The sequence below is a fragment of the Anolis sagrei genome, chromosome 3, assembly GCF_037176765.1.
Source record: "Anolis sagrei isolate rAnoSag1 chromosome 3, rAnoSag1.mat, whole genome shotgun sequence".
In the NCBI taxonomy this organism is placed as follows: Eukaryota; Metazoa; Chordata; class Lepidosauria; order Squamata; family Dactyloidae; genus Anolis; species Anolis sagrei.
The window spans coordinates 29,361,279-29,380,470 of record NC_090023.1 but is presented as its reverse complement, the minus strand read 5'-3'; the positions used below and the strand labels follow the sequence as shown (position 1 = coordinate 29,380,470).

The 19,192-nt window shown below is 40.6% G+C and overlaps 1 protein-coding gene across 3 annotated transcripts in view; it reads left to right on the top strand.

Annotated features, from left to right (window-relative positions):
* Nucleotides 1–19,192, top strand: part of SACS (sacsin molecular chaperone) — a 66,938-nt gene that overhangs the window by 11,741 nt on the left and 36,005 nt on the right. The window contains exons 1-2 of one of the 3 annotated variants that reach the window (XM_067466574.1): nucleotides 6,388–6,406; nucleotides 7,147–7,649. In XM_067466574.1, the coding sequence (XP_067322675.1) occupies nucleotides 7,609–7,649 (41 nt within the window). In that variant the 5' untranslated portion in view covers nucleotides 6,388–6,406; nucleotides 7,147–7,608. Of the gene's footprint in view, nucleotides 1–6,387; nucleotides 6,407–7,057; nucleotides 7,650–19,192 lie in introns of those variants that run through there. The other 2 variants (XM_060770932.2, XM_067466573.1) reach the window with 2 other exon arrangements.

The window sequence follows — 19,192 nt, the reverse complement described above, 5'->3', positions numbered from 1 at the left end:
CTGTGTGGTCTGGTACAAGAGGTACATGGAGGTGATATCAACCATAGTGATGCCACTGCATATATTTACGGAGTCAAAACATCCTTTTATTGTGAAAAGGGCTGAATGATTGTTACCTACCTAGCTAATTCTGTCTAGTCTTGAGACTGTTGTCAATTTGAACACTTAGATTAGTGGTTCTCAACTTGTGGGTCCCCAGGTGTTTTGGCCTACAACTCCCAGAAATCCCAGCAAGCTTACCAGCGGTTGGGATTTCTGGGAGTTGAAGCCCAAAACATCTGAGGACCCACAGGTTGAGAACCACTGACTTAGATATTTTACCCACTAACCCCATGTCCTGCTAAAGAGCAGGCAAAGAAGACCTCTGCATCATCTAGTAGAATTGCTATGATACTTCAACTGTAATGTTGCCTTGTGTGCTTCAGTTTTGATGAGTATAATTATAATTTGCTTTATTGTTTTACTAAATACAGGCGTGGGGGGCAGGTTTTGGATGGCCATTCAGTATCTCCACATATACATTTTCTGCTCCTCATCTATATAGGGCTGTTTCCTTGGAAGCTTCTTGCCACCCAACAAGTCTTGATTTTTATTCCCTCCACCCCTTGATGTAATTATGCTGGTATGGTATTTCTTCAGTATACTCCAAAAATGAGCTGTTGTTGTTCCAGTAAATTGCCAAAGATTTAAAAAGCAAACCACACCAAACCAAAGAATCAAGGAGATCATGGTAACCTTCAGGGAAGACTTCACCCATGTTGCACCCAGTCCTTACTTCTATTTCTCTATTGGAGGTGGAAGAAAGACGGGGCATGTAAAAATAATAAAATTTCATTTATATCCCATCCTATCTCCTTGAGGGGACTCAGGGCGGTTAACAACAAATATCAGCAAGCATTCAATGGTAAACACTAGACCAGACAAATAAACCAACCCACTCAGACCCAGAACATACCCACATCTACATCTAAACCAATAATACGCTGTCCAAAATTAAACAATAACATAAAAAATTATGATTTCAAAACTTACATTGGGAAGGAACAAAGCAAGAATCAAACAGAACAAAATAAGGTTAAAATATTAAAAGTAAGACCTTGGGTAACTATGTGCTCTGAACACAGCCACCTTATCCCTGAATTAAGAAGTTTGGAAAAGGGGTTGTTTACAAATTTGGTGACCTGGGCTGATTATTTGTATGGCAAAAACTCTGGCATTACACCAGGAAGAAATGGAACAGCACCAGTTGCCACTGTAATGCAAAAGGCTAATATACCTCTGCTTCACTATATGTGAATAAATGTCCCCAGTAGGGCCATGCTATCTTTCACTAGTTCACTGTCTCCAGAAGCTGGAATGACAGCCTTGAGTTTATGTATGTGCATGAATAGTAGTGTCTGTTGGCACTAAAAAGTAGAGAGTGATGCACTGGAAACCTTGGGAGGAAGCAGCTGGAATGTGCCTCACTAACAACAGGGAACAACAAGGAACTAGAGGACATGAGAGACATTGGCCCAGTTGCATTGGCCTAATTCCAAAGCTAAAGTAGCAGACACCTGCTCTCCTAAAAATAGCCTTGGAGGGTCTTTCAGACCACTAAAGCAGATTCTAAGGACACAAAAGGGAGACTTATACAGTAAAAATGGGAATTTGCTATTCTGTCAGCAGGGAAAAAAATCACATTGAATTGTAGCTTTTCTCTGCCCAGAATGACAATTGGATTATCTGGCCAGATTTCTGTCTAAACTACTTTGACAGTATAGATTTCTTCAAGCTGATTTCTCCAGGTGTGTTAACTACAACTCTCATTATTCCCAGGCTAGGGATCAGAATGGGATTCACTGTGGTGCTAAAGCATTTATAACCACATAATGCGATTCTGATAAAGGTTTCAAAACGAAGAAAAAGAAAGGGATGTGCAGCTATGTATTCATGCATGTGTGTGTTTGAGGAACTCAGTGTAGCAAACTGGACCTTTGACCCATCAGTTTCACACTTGTGGACTAGAACAGGGCTTAAATTTTGCTTCTTTTTTTAACCTGGGTGATGGTTGGATAGAGTCAGAGTAATCAAATTTACTTATTTCCTTGGTAGATTCTTACATGCCTTGGAACAAATCTTTAAAAAACAAAAAAATTAAAATAAATTAATTAATAAACCAACACAAATTAAGTATGTAATTAATGAATGAAAAATGCAGGATTAGCAGCTATTACCAGATGATAAAATCCAATGGAAGCCATAAAAAGACAACTGAAGTTAGCAATAGCTGGACAGATAATGTATTTTTATGGATCTGAAAGGATATTCAAGTTGATGTTAAATCAGTATTTCTGGGAAAGGACATTCCAAAGACAAGGTGACATGATCATCCGGAGTTTCGGAGTGCGATGTCATCTGTACGCGGATGATGTCCAACTCTGTCACTCCTTTCCACCTGCTACTAAGGAGGCTGTCGAGGTCCTGAACCGGTGCTTGGCTGCTGTGACAGTCTGGATGAGGGCGAACAAATTGAAATTGAATCCAGACAAGACAGAGGTACTCCTGGTTAGTCGTAAGGCCGAACAGGGTATAGGGTTACAGCCTGTGTTGGATGGGGTCGCACTCCCCCTGAAGACGCAGGTTCGCAGTTTGGGTGTGATCCTGGACTCATTGCTGAGCCTGGAACCCCAGGTTTCGGCGGTGACCAGGGGAGCATTCGCACAGTTAAAACTCGTGCGCCAACTGCGCCCGTACCTTGGGAAGTCTGACTTGGCCACGGTAGTCCACGCTCTGGTTACATCCCGTTTAGACTACTGCAACGCTCTCTACGTGGGGTTGCCTTTGAAGACGGCTTGGAAGCTCCAATTAGTCCAACGTTCGGCAGCCATGATACTAACAGGAGCGGAGCGCAGGGAGCATACAACTCCTCTGCTGCACCAGCTCCACTGGCTGCCGATTTGCTACTGGGCTCAATTCAAAGTGCTGGCGTTGGCCTTTAAAGCCCTAAACGGTTCCGGCCCAACCTACCTATCCGAACGTATCTCGGCCTATCAGCCCACCAGGACCCTAAGATCTTCTGGGGAGGCCCTGCTCTCTATCCCGCCTGCTTCACAGGTGCGGCTGGCGGGGACGAGAGACAGGGCCTTTTCTGTGGTGGCCCCTCGGCTATGGAACGCCCTTCCCATGGAGGTAAGATCAGCCCCCTCACTGATGGTGTTCCGAAGAAGATTAAAAACCTGGATGTTTGAACAGGCATTTGGTTAATCGGTGCAATTAATGTGATGATTACAGGAATGGTAATATGGACGACGAAACTGGAGCACGATTTTAGTCATGAGATGCATTGGGTTGTTATTGTTGTGTCAATATTGTGTATTATGCTTTTATGGTTTTAAATTGTATATTGTTGACTGTTGTACCTTTGTTGTAAACCGCGTTGAGTCGCCTGTTAGGCTGAGAAACTGCGGTATACAAGTAAAGTAAATAAATAATAAAATAAATAAATAAATGAAAGAGAAATATTTCAGATCATGGAATGGGGATTTAGATGAGATTCTTCAAGGATGGCTAATAAGATAAAGACAGAAGGAATTCCAAAAACTACGTCTCTGTCCTCGTGGTTGGAACTTCCCCAAACCTTTGAGTTTGAGCTCTGTTTCCAACTTGCATCTTGAAGCCAAGTAACAACTGAATTTTATCTTTTATTATATCACATTCACAATATGACTTTTTTGGAAATAAAAGTACTTGGAGAGGTAGTCTCCAAGTGAGAACCTATTGTACATCCAGAAACTCCACCCAAATTCAGCTGTTCTCATTAATACCATCTGTTCCACATCCAGCTTGCTATTCTTGAGACAGTGTTTTAGACAAAAAGAAGCAAATGAAACAATCTCATTGTAGGGTGGTATCTTATGAAAAATGTTTCTCAACTGTGCAACAAAGTAGTAACAATAATTATCATTCTTCTGCTCTACGCCTAGAGATACAGTTTCAGTGTGGTGTAAGTTTCAGAGAGCACATGGCATTGGAATATCAAAATGAGAGAACCACTCAGCTAAATTTGGTGGCTAAATATGAACACTCTCCCATCACGTGCTTATTGAATGCCATACCTCTTATGTCGGCAAATGGTACACAGCTGAGAATCTGCTGGGCCCTATGCGGCTGAGGATTATCTGTGACTTATTAACAATGAATATTTGAGCTGCTTTAGTTTCCTGAATATTGAGGTACTTCCTTTAGAAGCAAATACATTACTCTAGTTTTGCAGTCACTCATATTCCAAACTATTGTGATTTTGTGTCTTTGTGGGTGTTTGAATGAAGCTTGCAAAAGTTCTTTTTTGGGGGGGGGGGGATTACAGTTCTTAGAATCTGCAGCTGCTTCTGCATTCTGGGAGTTGTAATCCAAGCAAGGAACTTTTCCTAATCTCTAAATGGTTGGAATTTAAAGAATGTATATTGTATAATATTTTATGAGACAGTTAAAAACACCCTCATAATTGTTAACAAAGGAGTGAAGTAAATGGAAAAGATGTATGTGCCCTCAGGTTGCCTGCTGACTTCTGATTATACCATGGATTTCTTAGGCAGGGAACACTCAGAAGTAATTTTGCCAGTTTCTTCCTCTGAAATATAGCCCACAGCATCTGGTATTCATTGTCAATCTCCCATCCAAATATTAATCAGAGCTGACTCAACTTAGTTTCCTGGACCAGACAGATCTTTATAGTATTTTGAAAGAACACGAGGTTTGTTTAAAGAGCAAGAGAATGGCTTGGGAGAAATAGAGGAAATAAGGTTTATTGTAGAGAATACTCAAAATAATACACTAGCTACATATTTGTGAATTGGAACTGGTAGGAAGGAAATGAAATAAGAGCTCGGCTCAGATCCAACATTGTGTTTATGTAATGTAAATCACATGTAGAACTATTAAAGTTTTGTTATACCACTCTTCTGTTGAACACAACACTGTACAACTAGCTGATTGTGTATCTACCAGTTTGCCTGCCTATTATTCCATTGTGCAATGGAACAAGCACAATGACTGGTGCTTCAGACCCAGTGAATAAATTGCTGCATCGAAATACCTGAAAAACTCATATGCTTTGTTCTAGAATGTGGATCTTACTGGGTGGAATCCAGTAAGTCCCAGCTACAAAAGATCCATGGGATCAACTATAAATCAGAAGAGTCAAATGTAAATGTATCTAAAGAGTAAATGGCTATACGCTAAGGATTTAAGATCATGCAAAATAGTTAGTATTGTTAAATTCCAGTTACGTAATAATGAACTAAACACAGCCATTGCACAATGCCCAAAAAGTGAAACTGCATGTATGAAAGAGCTTGCCAATATAGGATATCAACAGATTCTTTGCTATCAGTTCACTTCATTGTGAACAGAGCAAGGAAAACAAAGAGTGAAAAACTCAAGACTACCTTTTTGCCTTCTTCTTCTTCTTCTTCTTCTTCTTCTTATTATTATTATTATTATTAATATTATTTACTTCATTTCTACCCCGGGTTTCACAACCCCGGAGGGGACTCAAGGCAGCTTATATATCCAGCAAAAATTTAATGCATCATTTACTTTCCTTATTCTCTGTGCCACTGCACTTCTATTAACATAAAATATTTCCCTTTCAACAGTAAATGCATTATAATCTGGCTCAACAAAGTCTGGACAATAGTTTGTTAGAAAAACAAAAAAAAGTAGCAGAAGAAGTTACATGACCTTAATATTAAAGGTGCCATGAAACTCTGTTGTTCTGCTTCAACAGACTGACATGGCTGCCCTTTTGAACTTTGTTATACAGCATTTTCCCTTTTTACTATCAATGGAAGCTTTCTTGGGAATCAATTGCTGGAAACCATCCCACTTTGGAATCTAATACAGTTTTTATTCCAGACCAAAGCTTAGAGAACAGATGGCATACTTCTCGTTTCTGTGGAGGGAAAGCTTCAATCCCATGGCTAAACCTCTCTAGCCTATTTGTGTCTCTTGTTTTTAAGCATAGGTCTTTCTTGATTGCTAACATTTGTTTAAAGGGATTCTTCTGTAAACTATACCAAACAAATATATAAACCATCTTCAGGAAAATGCTCATTTTTAATCTTCTCATTATTGGGTGATCTCCTTTTGATGCATGCAGTAATAAGAGATGGGTTTTCAGTGGGACTAAAACTTGCTAAAAGCTGGTTGGCTGGTGGCCAGGTCATTACGAGAGAGACATTGAGAGGTGATTCACCAACCCATGAATGAATGGTATACTCATTACTGCTGGCAACAATGTTAGTCTGATGTTACTTTGCTCTGACCCAGGGGTTCTGGCCATATTTTTAATGAGCAGTGTCGTTTTATCCACAGTCCCATAATATGGACAAGTTCCTAGATGTAGTCCCTTCAGGGTGAGAGGGTGGGTTAAAAATAAAGTTTATTACAGTTTATTAGACTACTAACGGCCAAGATAACCTTCTTTTAAACTTATTTTTAAAGAATAAAGACCTAAATCTAATGTTTATCACAGATGAAGTAGACTCATTGAAATCAATGGGACTTACAGAAGCCTCCACAATAGTCTTTTGAGGGTAGTGTGTAGCTTACCAATTCTTTCACCACAACTTTCTCCAGGCTATGCATTTCCCAAATAGTTCAGTTAATCTTTGATACTCCTGGGCAAGGCAAAGTACATTTATTTAATGTGTTGTTGAAGGGTTTCATGGCTAAAATAACTGGGTTGCTGTAAGTTTTTCAGGCTGTGATCTCACAACCTCTGAGGATGCCTGCCATAGATGCAGGTGAAACATCAGGAGAAAGCTTCTGGAACATGGTCATTTATTTATTTATTTATTATGTATCATGTCAGAAGTAAATTGGGATAATGTATAAAAAAACCCACAAAGCAGGCAGATATTCTCTCTTAGAAGGGCTTCATAAGAAGAAAAGGAAAGTGCTTAACTCTTTTCTTGCTAGACTTCCTGGGCTTTCGAGCATGACAACCATACAGAGGAATGTATAATTAGTAACATGACTCATAATAGTCAGGAACTGTAGCTCTCTCTTCAGAGGAAATGACTTTTCCATACCCTTCAGTGTCGTTTCTCCCTGTATTCATGTCAGTCTCTCGCCTTACTCATTTTCTTTTTTACTTTTTAGGAGCCCAGATGTGATGATACGACGTGGCCAGTCCCAGATTCAAAGATGAAAGCAAAGGATCTCAAGTTCAATCGCTGCATTTTGTATCCCAGGAAATAAGAAAACCACTTCTACATTCCCACTTTTTTCCCACAAGGGGCATCTTTAAAGAGCAAGAAATAGTGTGATTTTTACTGGAAGTTGTGGTACTAGCTGCTATAATGCTCCTGCTAATAGACTCACTCGGTTTAATCTGAATCCAACAAACCCAAGCCCTTGAAGAGCTGCCTGAAAGAAAAAGATTTGATGGAAAGAAGATAAGGAGTGAAAAATATGATATTATTTTGGAGATAAGGGATCAAGAAATGAGTCAACCATTCAAAGTGGTCAGTAAGAGAAGCTTCCCTTTTAAAAGATGAGAATCTGATGAATATTTGCAGAAACTGCCCCTTTATCCATTTTGGGTACTAGGAGGAAGAAATCATGGCCACCGAAAGGATGAAGACTGAAACCAATAGCCTCAGGTAAATTAGTTAACCAATGTAAATCATCAAGATAAAAGGAGACTCGTGTAACTGATCTAATTTTGCTTGTATTCTCCAGCTTTTAGTGGAAAAGATTTGAAAAGCAGAAGTGTTGGTTTGACATCATGCCAAACTACTCTATTATTTGGTATAGAACTTGGAAAATTTCATCTATAGACCACAAGTTTCACATTTCCCCCCACTTCACCGAGGGACATCCAAAGAGCCACAGTTGCATTCCCTTGTATATTTGCCAGCCTTATGTTTTATATTGGCTTTTGCTGGCTACGGGTTTCTTGCTTGTTTTGCCTGCCAAAATTATACGTAAATAATGTGCATGAAAAGCCTTGGCTGGATAACACATTGGGTGCATACATGATGTGAGGGAAATAATACCATATGTGGTTATGCTTTACTGACTCAGTATAGTACTTTTTATGAAGAAAATTGCCCTGCTCCTTCCTTTGAAGGGAAAAATGGCAAATGACTGTGTATTTCCAAAACAGATTATTTAATAAGAAAAAATAGAAAGCGTGTACTGATACAACATCGTACATATGCATCAGGCCTAACCAACTATCTCTAACTACCATCAATTTAATCCCAACATGGACTGGGATATTTTCAACGATGGAGTGAAACAATACAAACAGACTTCCAGTCGAAACAGCATGCATTGAAGCAAAGACAAATAAACCAGAATAGAAACTTCCTAAGCAGATGGTTCCTATCTATAGGTGCCTCTACACAATGGAATTAATGCAGTTTATGCACCACGTTAACAGCTCAATGCTATCAATTTTTCTTCTTAGCCGGTGGGTGACCTTGCACAAATCCATCCTTCTTTAGCATCAGAAAAAGACAAAAGTAAACAACTGCCTCTGAACAAATTCTGCCCAGAAAACTTCATGATAAATTTACCTTAAGGTCACCTTAAGCCAGATGTCTCTTGAAGGCACACAACAAGAACAACAACAATGTGCCCTAAAGTTGTCTCCAATGTCTGGTGAATCCACTATAGGGTTTTCTGGATATTATTAATCCAGATGAAGTTTGTCATTGCCTTCCTCTATGGTCGAGAGTGAATGATTTTCCCAATGAGCAAGGTTTTGAACCCTGGCCTGTCGGGGTTCTAGTCCAATATTCAAATCATTACAGCCCAGTCCATACCCACCCCTAAAATCTATTTTTGAGGGTTCAAAATGTCAGCACACATGACAAAAGGTCAGTGTTTTGCCTATAGAAACATTTACAAAGATTCCAGGAAGGTTGGTTGACCAATTATTCAGAAAGAGGATAACCAGGGATTAATGCCAGGCCAGGCCCTCTATGATGAATTGACAGTAAGCTATCCTCTGCCCTGTCTTTTCTCTACTCAGTTGTACAGTTGCCTTTCCCTATCTATGAGTTCTGCCTCCTAAAGTACTAATGGATTGAAAATATTCAGGGGGAAAATCCAAAAAGCAAATCTTGATTTTTGCCAAGCCCTAGTGAATGTGTAGGCATACCTAGCTTTTGTCTTAGTCAATCCTCTTCCCTGAATAAATTTTTTTCTGAGTGGATTTTTAGCCAGGTTAAAAGGAGGGGGTGGGGGGGAGAGGTTTGTGCATAATTTAAAATGTTTATTCATTATCTGGATGATGCAACAGTAGAATATTTATTTTATTTTATTTATTTAGTACACTTGTATACCGCTAATATCTCAGCCTAAAACGGCGGCTCATTGCGGTTTACAACATTTAAAAACAACAATATTCCATTTAAAAATATAAAACACATACATATACAATACACAGTATTGGGCCACCAATACAGACCAATGCATCTCTTAAATTAAAATCATAATCCAATTTCGTTGTCTGTGATTGCCAGTCCTTGATCAGAGATTTCATCGCATCGGATTAGCCGAATGCTTGCTCAAACATCCATGTCTTGAGTTTTTTCCGAAATACTATCAGCGAGGAGGCTGATCTTATCTCTATAGGGAGGGCATTCCAAAGCCGCGGGGCCGCCACAGAAAAGGCCCTGTCTCTCGTTCCCGCCAGCCGCACCTGTGAAGCAGGTGGGATGGAGAGAAGGGCCTCTCCCGAAGATCTTAGGGTCCTGGTGGGCTGATAGGCCGAGATACGTTCGGATAGATACGAATAAGCTCTCTGTATCCATGGACTCTGCACCTATGGATTCAACCAACCACAGCTTGGAAATTTGGGGGGGGGGGGCACACCCAAAACAAGGCTTTCATATTCTCTCAGGTTTAAAAAACCTGTGTTTTTAAATTCATCATTTTCCCTAACCCCCATAAAAGTGAAGGGCCTACTGTATTTGTAAATATTAATGTGTGGTTTCTTAACTTTTGTGAAACTGGAGGATTGTATTATAGTTTTGATTGTTGGTGCTCACTCTCGGGTACCAGGTACACATTGCACTACAGTTCCATAGTCAGATGTCCCATTTTTTTTTTGTTGATTCAATGTAGTCTTGGGAGGATGCCAGTTTGATTAAAATAGTATTTTTAAAACCCCTTTTCTCCCCACTGATGCAAATACCAGTGGAGAGACGCTGTTCATAGAACTGGAATACTACATTAAGGAATTAATAAGGAAGACAAATGCGCTCATACTTTTGTCCTCAACAATACAAATTGTTTGTTCTCTGTCATGTGTTTTATGTTCCTATCCTCCCACCTCAGTCCCACAAGCGGAAGAGAGAGAAATGAGATTATCAGAATTCCATTACAACTCTCTTAAGTCAGAAATTTATAACGACATAAATGTGACAATAGGTTTCGACAGCTGTTCACATACTGCACCACTGCAGAAAACTGAACAATAGAATACTTCAGAAATGAGACGTAATTTTGGAAATTGAACCAACAGCTGACTCGAAATATCATATATTTCTATACTGATCATACTTAAAGCATGTAAGCTACTGACAAAGTGTTTCAGAATGGAATGTTAGTTATGACTTCTTACTTTTATTTTGAAAACTCGGGGTGCGACTTTAAAATCTATTGAATGTTCCTAACATTACAGGGATTGTTCTGGTAGAGGTACGTGCTTTTCACGTAGAAGTCTCAGGCACAGTTCTGGACATCCATAGCTAACTGGGTCAGGTAGTAAAGGATGGAAAATATCTCTTATTGCAGATCATCTGTTAGAAAAAATAAAGGGGTGGATGGCAAACAGTAAGACCAACTGTAAGACAACTTCTCAAGCAAAAGAAATTGCTACACGATCCCTTTACATGCTGATACTCCAGGTTAACTCAATTATGTATTTGAATTTATTTCTCAATTGATCTGAAGTATCTTAATAAATTTCTTCAGCCAAAAAGGGGTGGGTTATATAATCTCAATAACAAACAAAGCAGGCCTTAACTGCATGCTCACACTAAAAAAAGCAAAGGAAAAGATGATAACAATGGAAAACTGATATTAATTTTTAAAGTTGTAAAATTCTTAACAACTGAATGGACAGGAGCCAGATGGAGAAGGGTCTTTCAAAAGCCCTTACAGAGTGGTGGCCCTATTTCCTCTCATTTGATATTAAGCTCAGTCGTGTCTGACTCTGGGAGTTGGTGCTCATCTCCATTTCTAAGCCGAAGAGGAGGCGTTGTCTGTAGACACTTCTAAGGTCATGTGGCCAGCATGACTACATGGAGCGATCTTACCTTCCCGCTGGAGTGGTACCTATTGATCTACTCACATTTGCATGTTTTCAAACTGCTAGGTTGGCAGAAGCTGGGGCTAACAGCAGTAGCTCACACCACTCCCCGTATTCAAACCTGCGACCTTTCAGTCAGCAAGTTCAGCAGCTTAGCGGTTTTACCCCACTGCACACCGGGGGCTGTGAGTATATAATCTATAAAATGAGAAAGTATTGATGCCATAACTATCACAGTAAACTTTCTAAAAGACATATAGTAGGAATGCAGCCCTTTGGGGGGGGGGAGGTGTCCATCATGGACAATGGAACCATCATTGACCTCCCCCAGGAGTCCTGTTCTTACCCAACTTTCGGGCGGAGGGCTGAACAATATTCACCTCCCGGAATCCCATCAGAAATGTGCAGATCCTTTCGTGGAGCTATGATATGCTGTTCTGAGGAACTTGCTACCCTGAAACAAACTCTTGATCAAGTAGCCAGAGAGGTGACCAAGATGGTTACCATGAAAGCACAGCTATGGCCTACTTGAAAGTTCAAGGGGACCAAAATTCAGAAGCATGGCCCTGTAGGTTTTGCACTGTACCTACTCCTGACATGTACAACTGCTCATCAAATGGACCATTGTAATATAAAGCAGCAGCAGTACTGGCAAAGAAAGTGCGTGTGAACAAAACATGTTACGTTATTTGAACTAAAAATATTTGGCATTTTTGCTTGTGCCTATTGATAGATGTTGTTGTGTCTTATAATCATTTGAGTTACGGCAACCCTAAGGGAACTTTACCATGAGTATTTTGAACAAGATTTATTCAGAGGGCAATTGCCTTCATCTGAACCTGAGAGACCATGACTTGCCCGAGGTCACTCAATGGGCTCTCCATGCTTGAGTAGTGTTTCCATGCCCAGAGGGCTCCCATACACAAACTTTTGTCTCCCAGTGTGTTAGTGCAACACTCAAACCATTACACCATACTGTTTTCACTTGTAGGAACAGAGATCCCCTTAGGTGACCCTTAGATTGACATTTTAAATCTTTCTCTGGATATGAGATGTACATGCTGAATATAAATCAAAAATTAAACAAAGGCTAGGTGGCCATCTGTTGGGGATGTTTTGTGTGCATGGCAAGGGGTTGGACTGGTTGATCCTTGTGGTCTCCTCCAACTCTATGATTCTATATCTATTTCTCTTGTGAGAGCACAACTATTTTGACAAATGTTATCTTGCTGCTGCTGCTTGTGGACAGCTCATCACCAGCCCCAGAAGCTTTATTGCAAAGCCTGTATTGTTGCTGCCAGGGCTTATGCAGCAAGAAGGCTCATGAGTCATGAAGCTGCCTTGCTCCAAACAATAGGATGAGTCCAAGTGCATGCAGGTATTGGCTGTGTCCCTAGTCTCCCCATCCCCAAACTCCTGGCTTTTTCTGTGTTGACATTGCACAAGAACAAACACTCATACAAATGCAGAGACAGAGGGGAGTGGAATGGAGAATAGGTTCATAAGTTTTAAAGCCATCTCAGATAATACAATCAGACTTTATCTTCTTCCAGCATTGCTTACCCTGCGAATTAGCTCTCTGTCTGTAGATGCAGGGAAGCACAGCAATTTATCACATGAGGCTGGCAAGCTAACGTGGTTTCAGTGACACTATGAGCATCCCACCATGGGTTTGCCTTCTCCCTCCCTAGTGATTCTACTGTTTTCAAGCTATTGATGGGGAAACCCCTTTAGTAGTTTCCAATCCGTGATGTTCCTATCACCAACCTTGGTATAGTTGATCCTTTTCACTTTTGTGCCAGCATTAACATGTCAGGGGACAATATTCTTTCTCTCCACCTCTCCTCTATTCCTTCTTTTTCCAAAATGGCTGTTTTCTTTTTATTTTAAACCTATATTTGCCTTTTTGATGCTAATACAACTATGGTGCTGGTGGAACCACAGTCATGCAGGAAAGCAGGATTATGGGAATGTATAGCAGTATAATATGACTGCTGACATGGAATGGTGAATTAGTTCAATTGCGCTATTGGAGAGGTGCAAAATTGAAGCTGTTCAAATCCAATATATCTCCATCATCTGTAACTATAGAAGAGCAGGTTGGTATGATGAGTTCCTGACATATCTAAATTGAGGATGAACTTGCTAACTGTAGACCTGGCAAACTTCACTTGATGGAAAAGCAAAACATAGGTTGTATATCCTGATTGTGGGGTTCCTACAGGTAATTTCTTGGCTACTGTGTGAACCAAATGCTAAATTAGATAGGCCTTCAGTCTCATTCCACTGTCTCTTTTTATGTGCCCTTAATCTGGGGGATACAACAATCTTTGTTGCTTGACAGGATATTAACCAGCCTGAAAGTAATTGTAAGAAATGTTCTGGGTAATGTAAAACTTTCCACTCCTATGAAATTAAAAATCCATTAGGATACACCAGAAATCTATGCATTACTTACTGTAGTACAAAAAGTTTTATAATAGCAGTGGGTTGTCTCATAGTTAAATGTGGTTGCTGAGTCACTGGCATTTTCCTGCCAGCACTGCAGAATCTTAGCAGCTGCAATTGTAGGTCTCTTACTGCAGTAGATGTTGTGTTGCATTACTAAGCCCTAATTATTTGTTCAGACTGCTCACATTTATTCAGCCCTGCCCTGTTTATTGGTAGGCATGCCCAGCAAAATTTAAAAATGAGTCTGTTATACACAGTTGTCTTAGAATAAATGCAAAAACCCCTAGTCATTCAGCATCAAAGTTATTACTAACTTCAACAAAAAGTCATTGGTCTTTTGGTTTTATGATAAAACCCACAAAATTGCAGAGTACTCAGTTCCTGCAATTCTTGGTGATAATTCAAGATCATGATTCAGATGGGTTTTTCCAGAACAGTGGCCAAACAGATTTTAATTCAAACCATGCCAGTCTTAAGGGAGCAACTCTCCAAATGATAATTCGATTGAAATACAATGTTAATTTTAAAAGAGTTTTTAAAGAAAGCCCTATGAAATTCATGGCATTTCCAATAAATTGAAAGACGACTTGAAAGCACATATACATTTTAAAATGACATTAAGTGATGTGAAAGGAGAAATCTAGGTGGGAGCTATGTCTGTAGAAAGATTTCTATCTGTATGTTCTAGTTTTGCAAAATCACCACTGTAAAATGTTAAAATCCTGCTATTTATTGCTCCACGCCTTCAAATTACTTCTGACATGATGACCCTATTACAGGGTGTTTTGGCATAATTTGCTCGGGGGGGGGGGGGGGGGAGTTTACCTTTGCTTTCCTATTAAGTGATTCCAGCATCTTCAGTGAGTGTGGAGTCGGAGGCCCAGCATGTCAAGCTTTCCAGAAGACTGAATAACACACTGATGGGTCAAAGGCAAAACCAGAGGTTTATTCTGAGTGGCCAGAAAGGATGTTAGCGGAAAAGCACTCAAAAGAAACGACATGCCACAATTGTGAACACTGGGCATATTTATTTCATTCTGACAGATATTGAAGACTTCTGCACTAGCTTCTAATTTAGAAACAGTCCAATTAGGATCCACATACTGAGTGGCTCAGGACTCATTCATCACTGGTTGGTCCTTAATAGTGGTGAAAAATTTGATAAGCTGTCACTGGAGCATTTGAAGTGTCAGCTTATTGATCCACGAGGAGAGGGGTACAATTGAGATGGAATGTGGTGTGTCTGGTGATACGGGCTTGGATAGGTTCCTATATCTTCAGCTATGGTGTGGTCATAGTGATAAGCTTGGTAAGCAATAGCGTGTAATTTCCAGGGAATGTCATGGAAAGGATATTGTAGAGCAATCAGAAATAACCATGCAATCAGCTAAATTTTCCAATGGAGTCATGTGTCATAATTCATAATTTTGGGGTCTAATTTTCAAAACATTCTCCACAGTCTGAGAGAGCTTGATTTAGCCAAGGTTCTCCAGTGGGTTTCTATGGTGAAGCAGGGATTTGAACCCTGGTCTCCAGAGTTGTAGTCCAGCACTTAAACCAATATAATCCACTGACGCTTTCAATTTATCTGCCTGAAGGTGCAATTTTTCCAATATTAAGTTCCCTGTACTTTTAACAGTTGTACCGATGGGGAAATTCTGGCATGCACCATTCTCACATCATGCAACATGATATTTGACTGAAATGCTGCGACAAAGCTATTAAATACTGGGGAGTTCTAAGATTGCTCATCCTTGCAACAGTGTTTCAGATAGTTTGTAAACATTAAGAAAAGCTAATATAAAATAAAGGGGAGTCAGCCAGTTTACAAGGTTGAAAGAAGGAGAACCCTGTCACCTGACATCACCTCACTGTTGGCATGCTGGCACAGAGCACAAATGACCCATCACACTATGGTAGGTGACAGGAACATAATGGGATTGATGGCTATGGACAGGTTTTATGACTAAGGATGGGAGAATCACCAAATGGGGCTGCTAGTGGGAGGTACATAACATTGTTAGGGACCTGCAATGCCATTTTGCCTTGCTCATATGATAAAATTCTAAGTTGTTCAAATGCATCTCCTCCACATTCCTCCCAATAATCAACCTATAAAAGCGAATAACATCTTAGATGGGAGTAAGCTCTGCATGAACTCACAGGCAACTGTATACTTTTGGGCTTTAAATTGTTGATGAGGAACCTATTCTGATTTGTAACTTAAAATATTTTAGTTATTTCATGGATTGTTTTTAAACTTCAGTTTAGAAAAGTATTATACAAGTATCAGTACTTTAATATTGTATTCTGTTTGAGATAAAATAGTTATGTTATGAGATCATAACATAACTATTTTATCAAATAAGGAACTCTGAAATAATAAGAACTTCCTTTAATATAATAATCCACTATGAAGTCACAGCCGCAAATAAAAAACATGTGCAAAATTCATAACACTACTTCTATTTAGAAATAATCTTGTAGATGTGAGAGTTAACACAAATTAGCTCATAAATTATATATGTAAGGAAAAAGTGTTGTTACCTGAACAGTGATGTTATAGATTTCCTCCAGTTGTCTGCTATCCCTTCCATTAATTTCTTTCTGCTTTGCTAAAGAAACAAGTTGATTCCATGCTGTTGCACACACTGCAATATCCCCAGTAGAGGTATGTTAATCTGAAATCATGAATATTTCCATTGAAGTATGTTCTATTGAAGATAGGATTTATGTTCTAGATAAACATATACAGGGTTATGCAGTGCATTTTATATTCTGCTTACATAGGCGATCCCTGATTGTCCGAGTATGATGGCCTTCCAAGTGTAGGGTCTTGGCCGTGGATATGTAGGTGACTGTAGAGCCCTATTCTTGATCCACATGTTCTTCCACAGTGAGGGCATCGGCTACCAGGTGGAAGGTGGTTCCGGTCAGGGTTGGCTTGATGCGCCTTTCTCTTGGCATGTTTCTCCTTTTCACCCGCCATTCGTGGCTCTTCAAATTCCACAGCACTGCTGGTCACAGCTGACCTCCAGTTAGAGTGCTCAAGAACCAGAGCTTCCCAGTTCTCAGTGTCTATGCCACAGTTTTTAAGGTTAGTTTTAAGCCCATCTTTAAATCTCTTTTCCTGTCCATCAACATTCTGTTTTCCGTTCTTGAGTTGGGAGTAGAGCAACTGCGTTGGGAGACAGTGATCGGGCGTTCGGAAAACATAGCCAGTTCAGCAGAGTTGATGGCATAGGAGCATTGCTTTAATGCTGGTGGTCTTTGCTTCTTCCAGCACTATGATATTTGTCCATCTGTCTTCCCAAGAGATTTGCAGGATTTTCCGGAGTCAATGCTGATGGAATCATTCCAGGAGTTGAGTGTGACGTCTGTAGACAGTTCACGTTTCACAGGCGTATAACAGGGTTGGAAGGACAATCATATTATTTTACTGCTTCATACACAAAATTAAAAATATAATGTATACAGTTATCTTCAGGCTATGTGTACAAGGTGAAACAGAAGTGAATGTTGCATTGCCAATACTGCCTCTGAGCATAGGTAGAGTGACTATAGGCAATGTTCATAGTCAGAGTGAAAGTCATCAGTTTCTATGAGTGGTGGTATAATGAGCTGAAAGAATTAAAATCACGACTAAAGACCCATCTCTACCACCAGGACTACCTAGTCAATTTCAAACCATTAATTCTAAATTTATGTTCCATTACTGCCTTATTTCAGTCTTGTGACATGTGTTTTAATATATGTATTTTATTGTATATATTTTATGTTGATGTGTTTGGGCTGTGTTGTGCCCTGCCTTGAATTGGAGGGCAACTAAAATGATCAAGGGTCTGGAGAACAAGGCCAATGCGAGCAGCTTAAAGAGCTGGGCATGTTCAGCTTGAAGAAGGGAAGGCTTGATAGCCATGTATAAATATGTGAGAGAAAGTTATGGGGGGTGGGGGCAAGCTTGTTTTCTGCTGCCATGGAGACTAGGACGTGGAGCAATGGCTTCAAACTACAAGAAAGGAGATTCCATCTGAACATTAGGAAGAACTTCCTGCCTGTGAGAGCTGTTCAGCAGTGGAACTCTCTGCCCCAAAGTGTGGTGGAGGCTTTTATAAACAGGCTGGATGGCCATCTGTCAGGGGTGCTTTCCTGCATAGGCAGAATGACCACAGGTAAAGTAGCCATGGCCAGACTGTTTCTAAGAATGCCTGAGCATAGTAGTGCACATAGAGTGCTTATGAGAACAGTAATAGTCTCTGAGCATAGGCAAAGTGACCATATGCAGAGTGCACGTGGCCAGACTGTTTCTGAGCACAGGCAGTGTGCATGGCCAATCTCTTTCATAGAACAGGCGCTCTGAGCACAGACAGAGCGCCTCTGAGCATAGGCAGAATGACCACAGGTAAAGTAGACATGGCCAGACTGTTTCTGAGAATACCTGAGCATAATACTGCACATAGGTAGAGTGCCACTGATAACAGCAATGGTCTCTGAGCATAGACAAAGTGACCATAGGCAGACTGGATGTGGCCAGACTGTTTCTGAGTACAGGCAGAGTGTGCATAGCCAGTCTCTTTCATAGAACAGCCATGGCCTCTGAGCACAGCCAGAGTGCCTCTGACCATAGGCAGAATGACCACAGGTACAGTAGACATGGCTGTTTCTGAGAATACCTGAGCATAGTAGTGCACATAGATAGAGTGCCTCTGAGAACACCAATGGTCTTTGAGCATAGGCAAAGTGACCATATGCAGAGTGCACGTGGCCAGACTGTTTCTGAGCACAGGCAGAGTGTGCAAGGCCAGTCTCTTTGATAGAACAGCCATGGCCTCTGAGCACAGGCAGAGTGCCTCTGAGCATAGGCAGAGTGCCTCTGAGCATAGGCAGAGTGGACATGGCCAGATTGTTTCTGAGAATACCTGAGCATACTAGTGCACATAGATAAAGTGCCTCTGAGAACACCAATGGTCTCTAAGCATAGGCAAAGTGAGCATATGCTGAGTGGATGTGGCCAGACTGTTTCTGAGCACAAGCAGAGTGTGCAAGGCCAGCCTCTTTGATAGAACAGCCATGGCCTCTGAGCACAGGCAGAGTGCCTCTGAGCATAGGCAGAGTGGACATGGCCAGATTGTTTCTGAGAATACCTGAGCATACTAGTGCACATAGATAAAGTGCCTCTGAGAACAGTAATAGTCTCTGAGCATAGGCAAAGTGACCACATGCAGACTGGACGTGGCCAGACTGTTTCTGAGCACAGGCAGAGTGTACAAGGCCAGTCTCTTTCATAGAACAGCCATGGCTTCTGACAAGCAGAGTGCCTCTGAGCATAGGCAGAGTGGACATGGCCAGACTGTTTCTGAGAATACTTCAGCATAGTAGCTCACATAGGTAGAGTGCCTCTGAGAACAGTAATAGTCTCTGAGCATA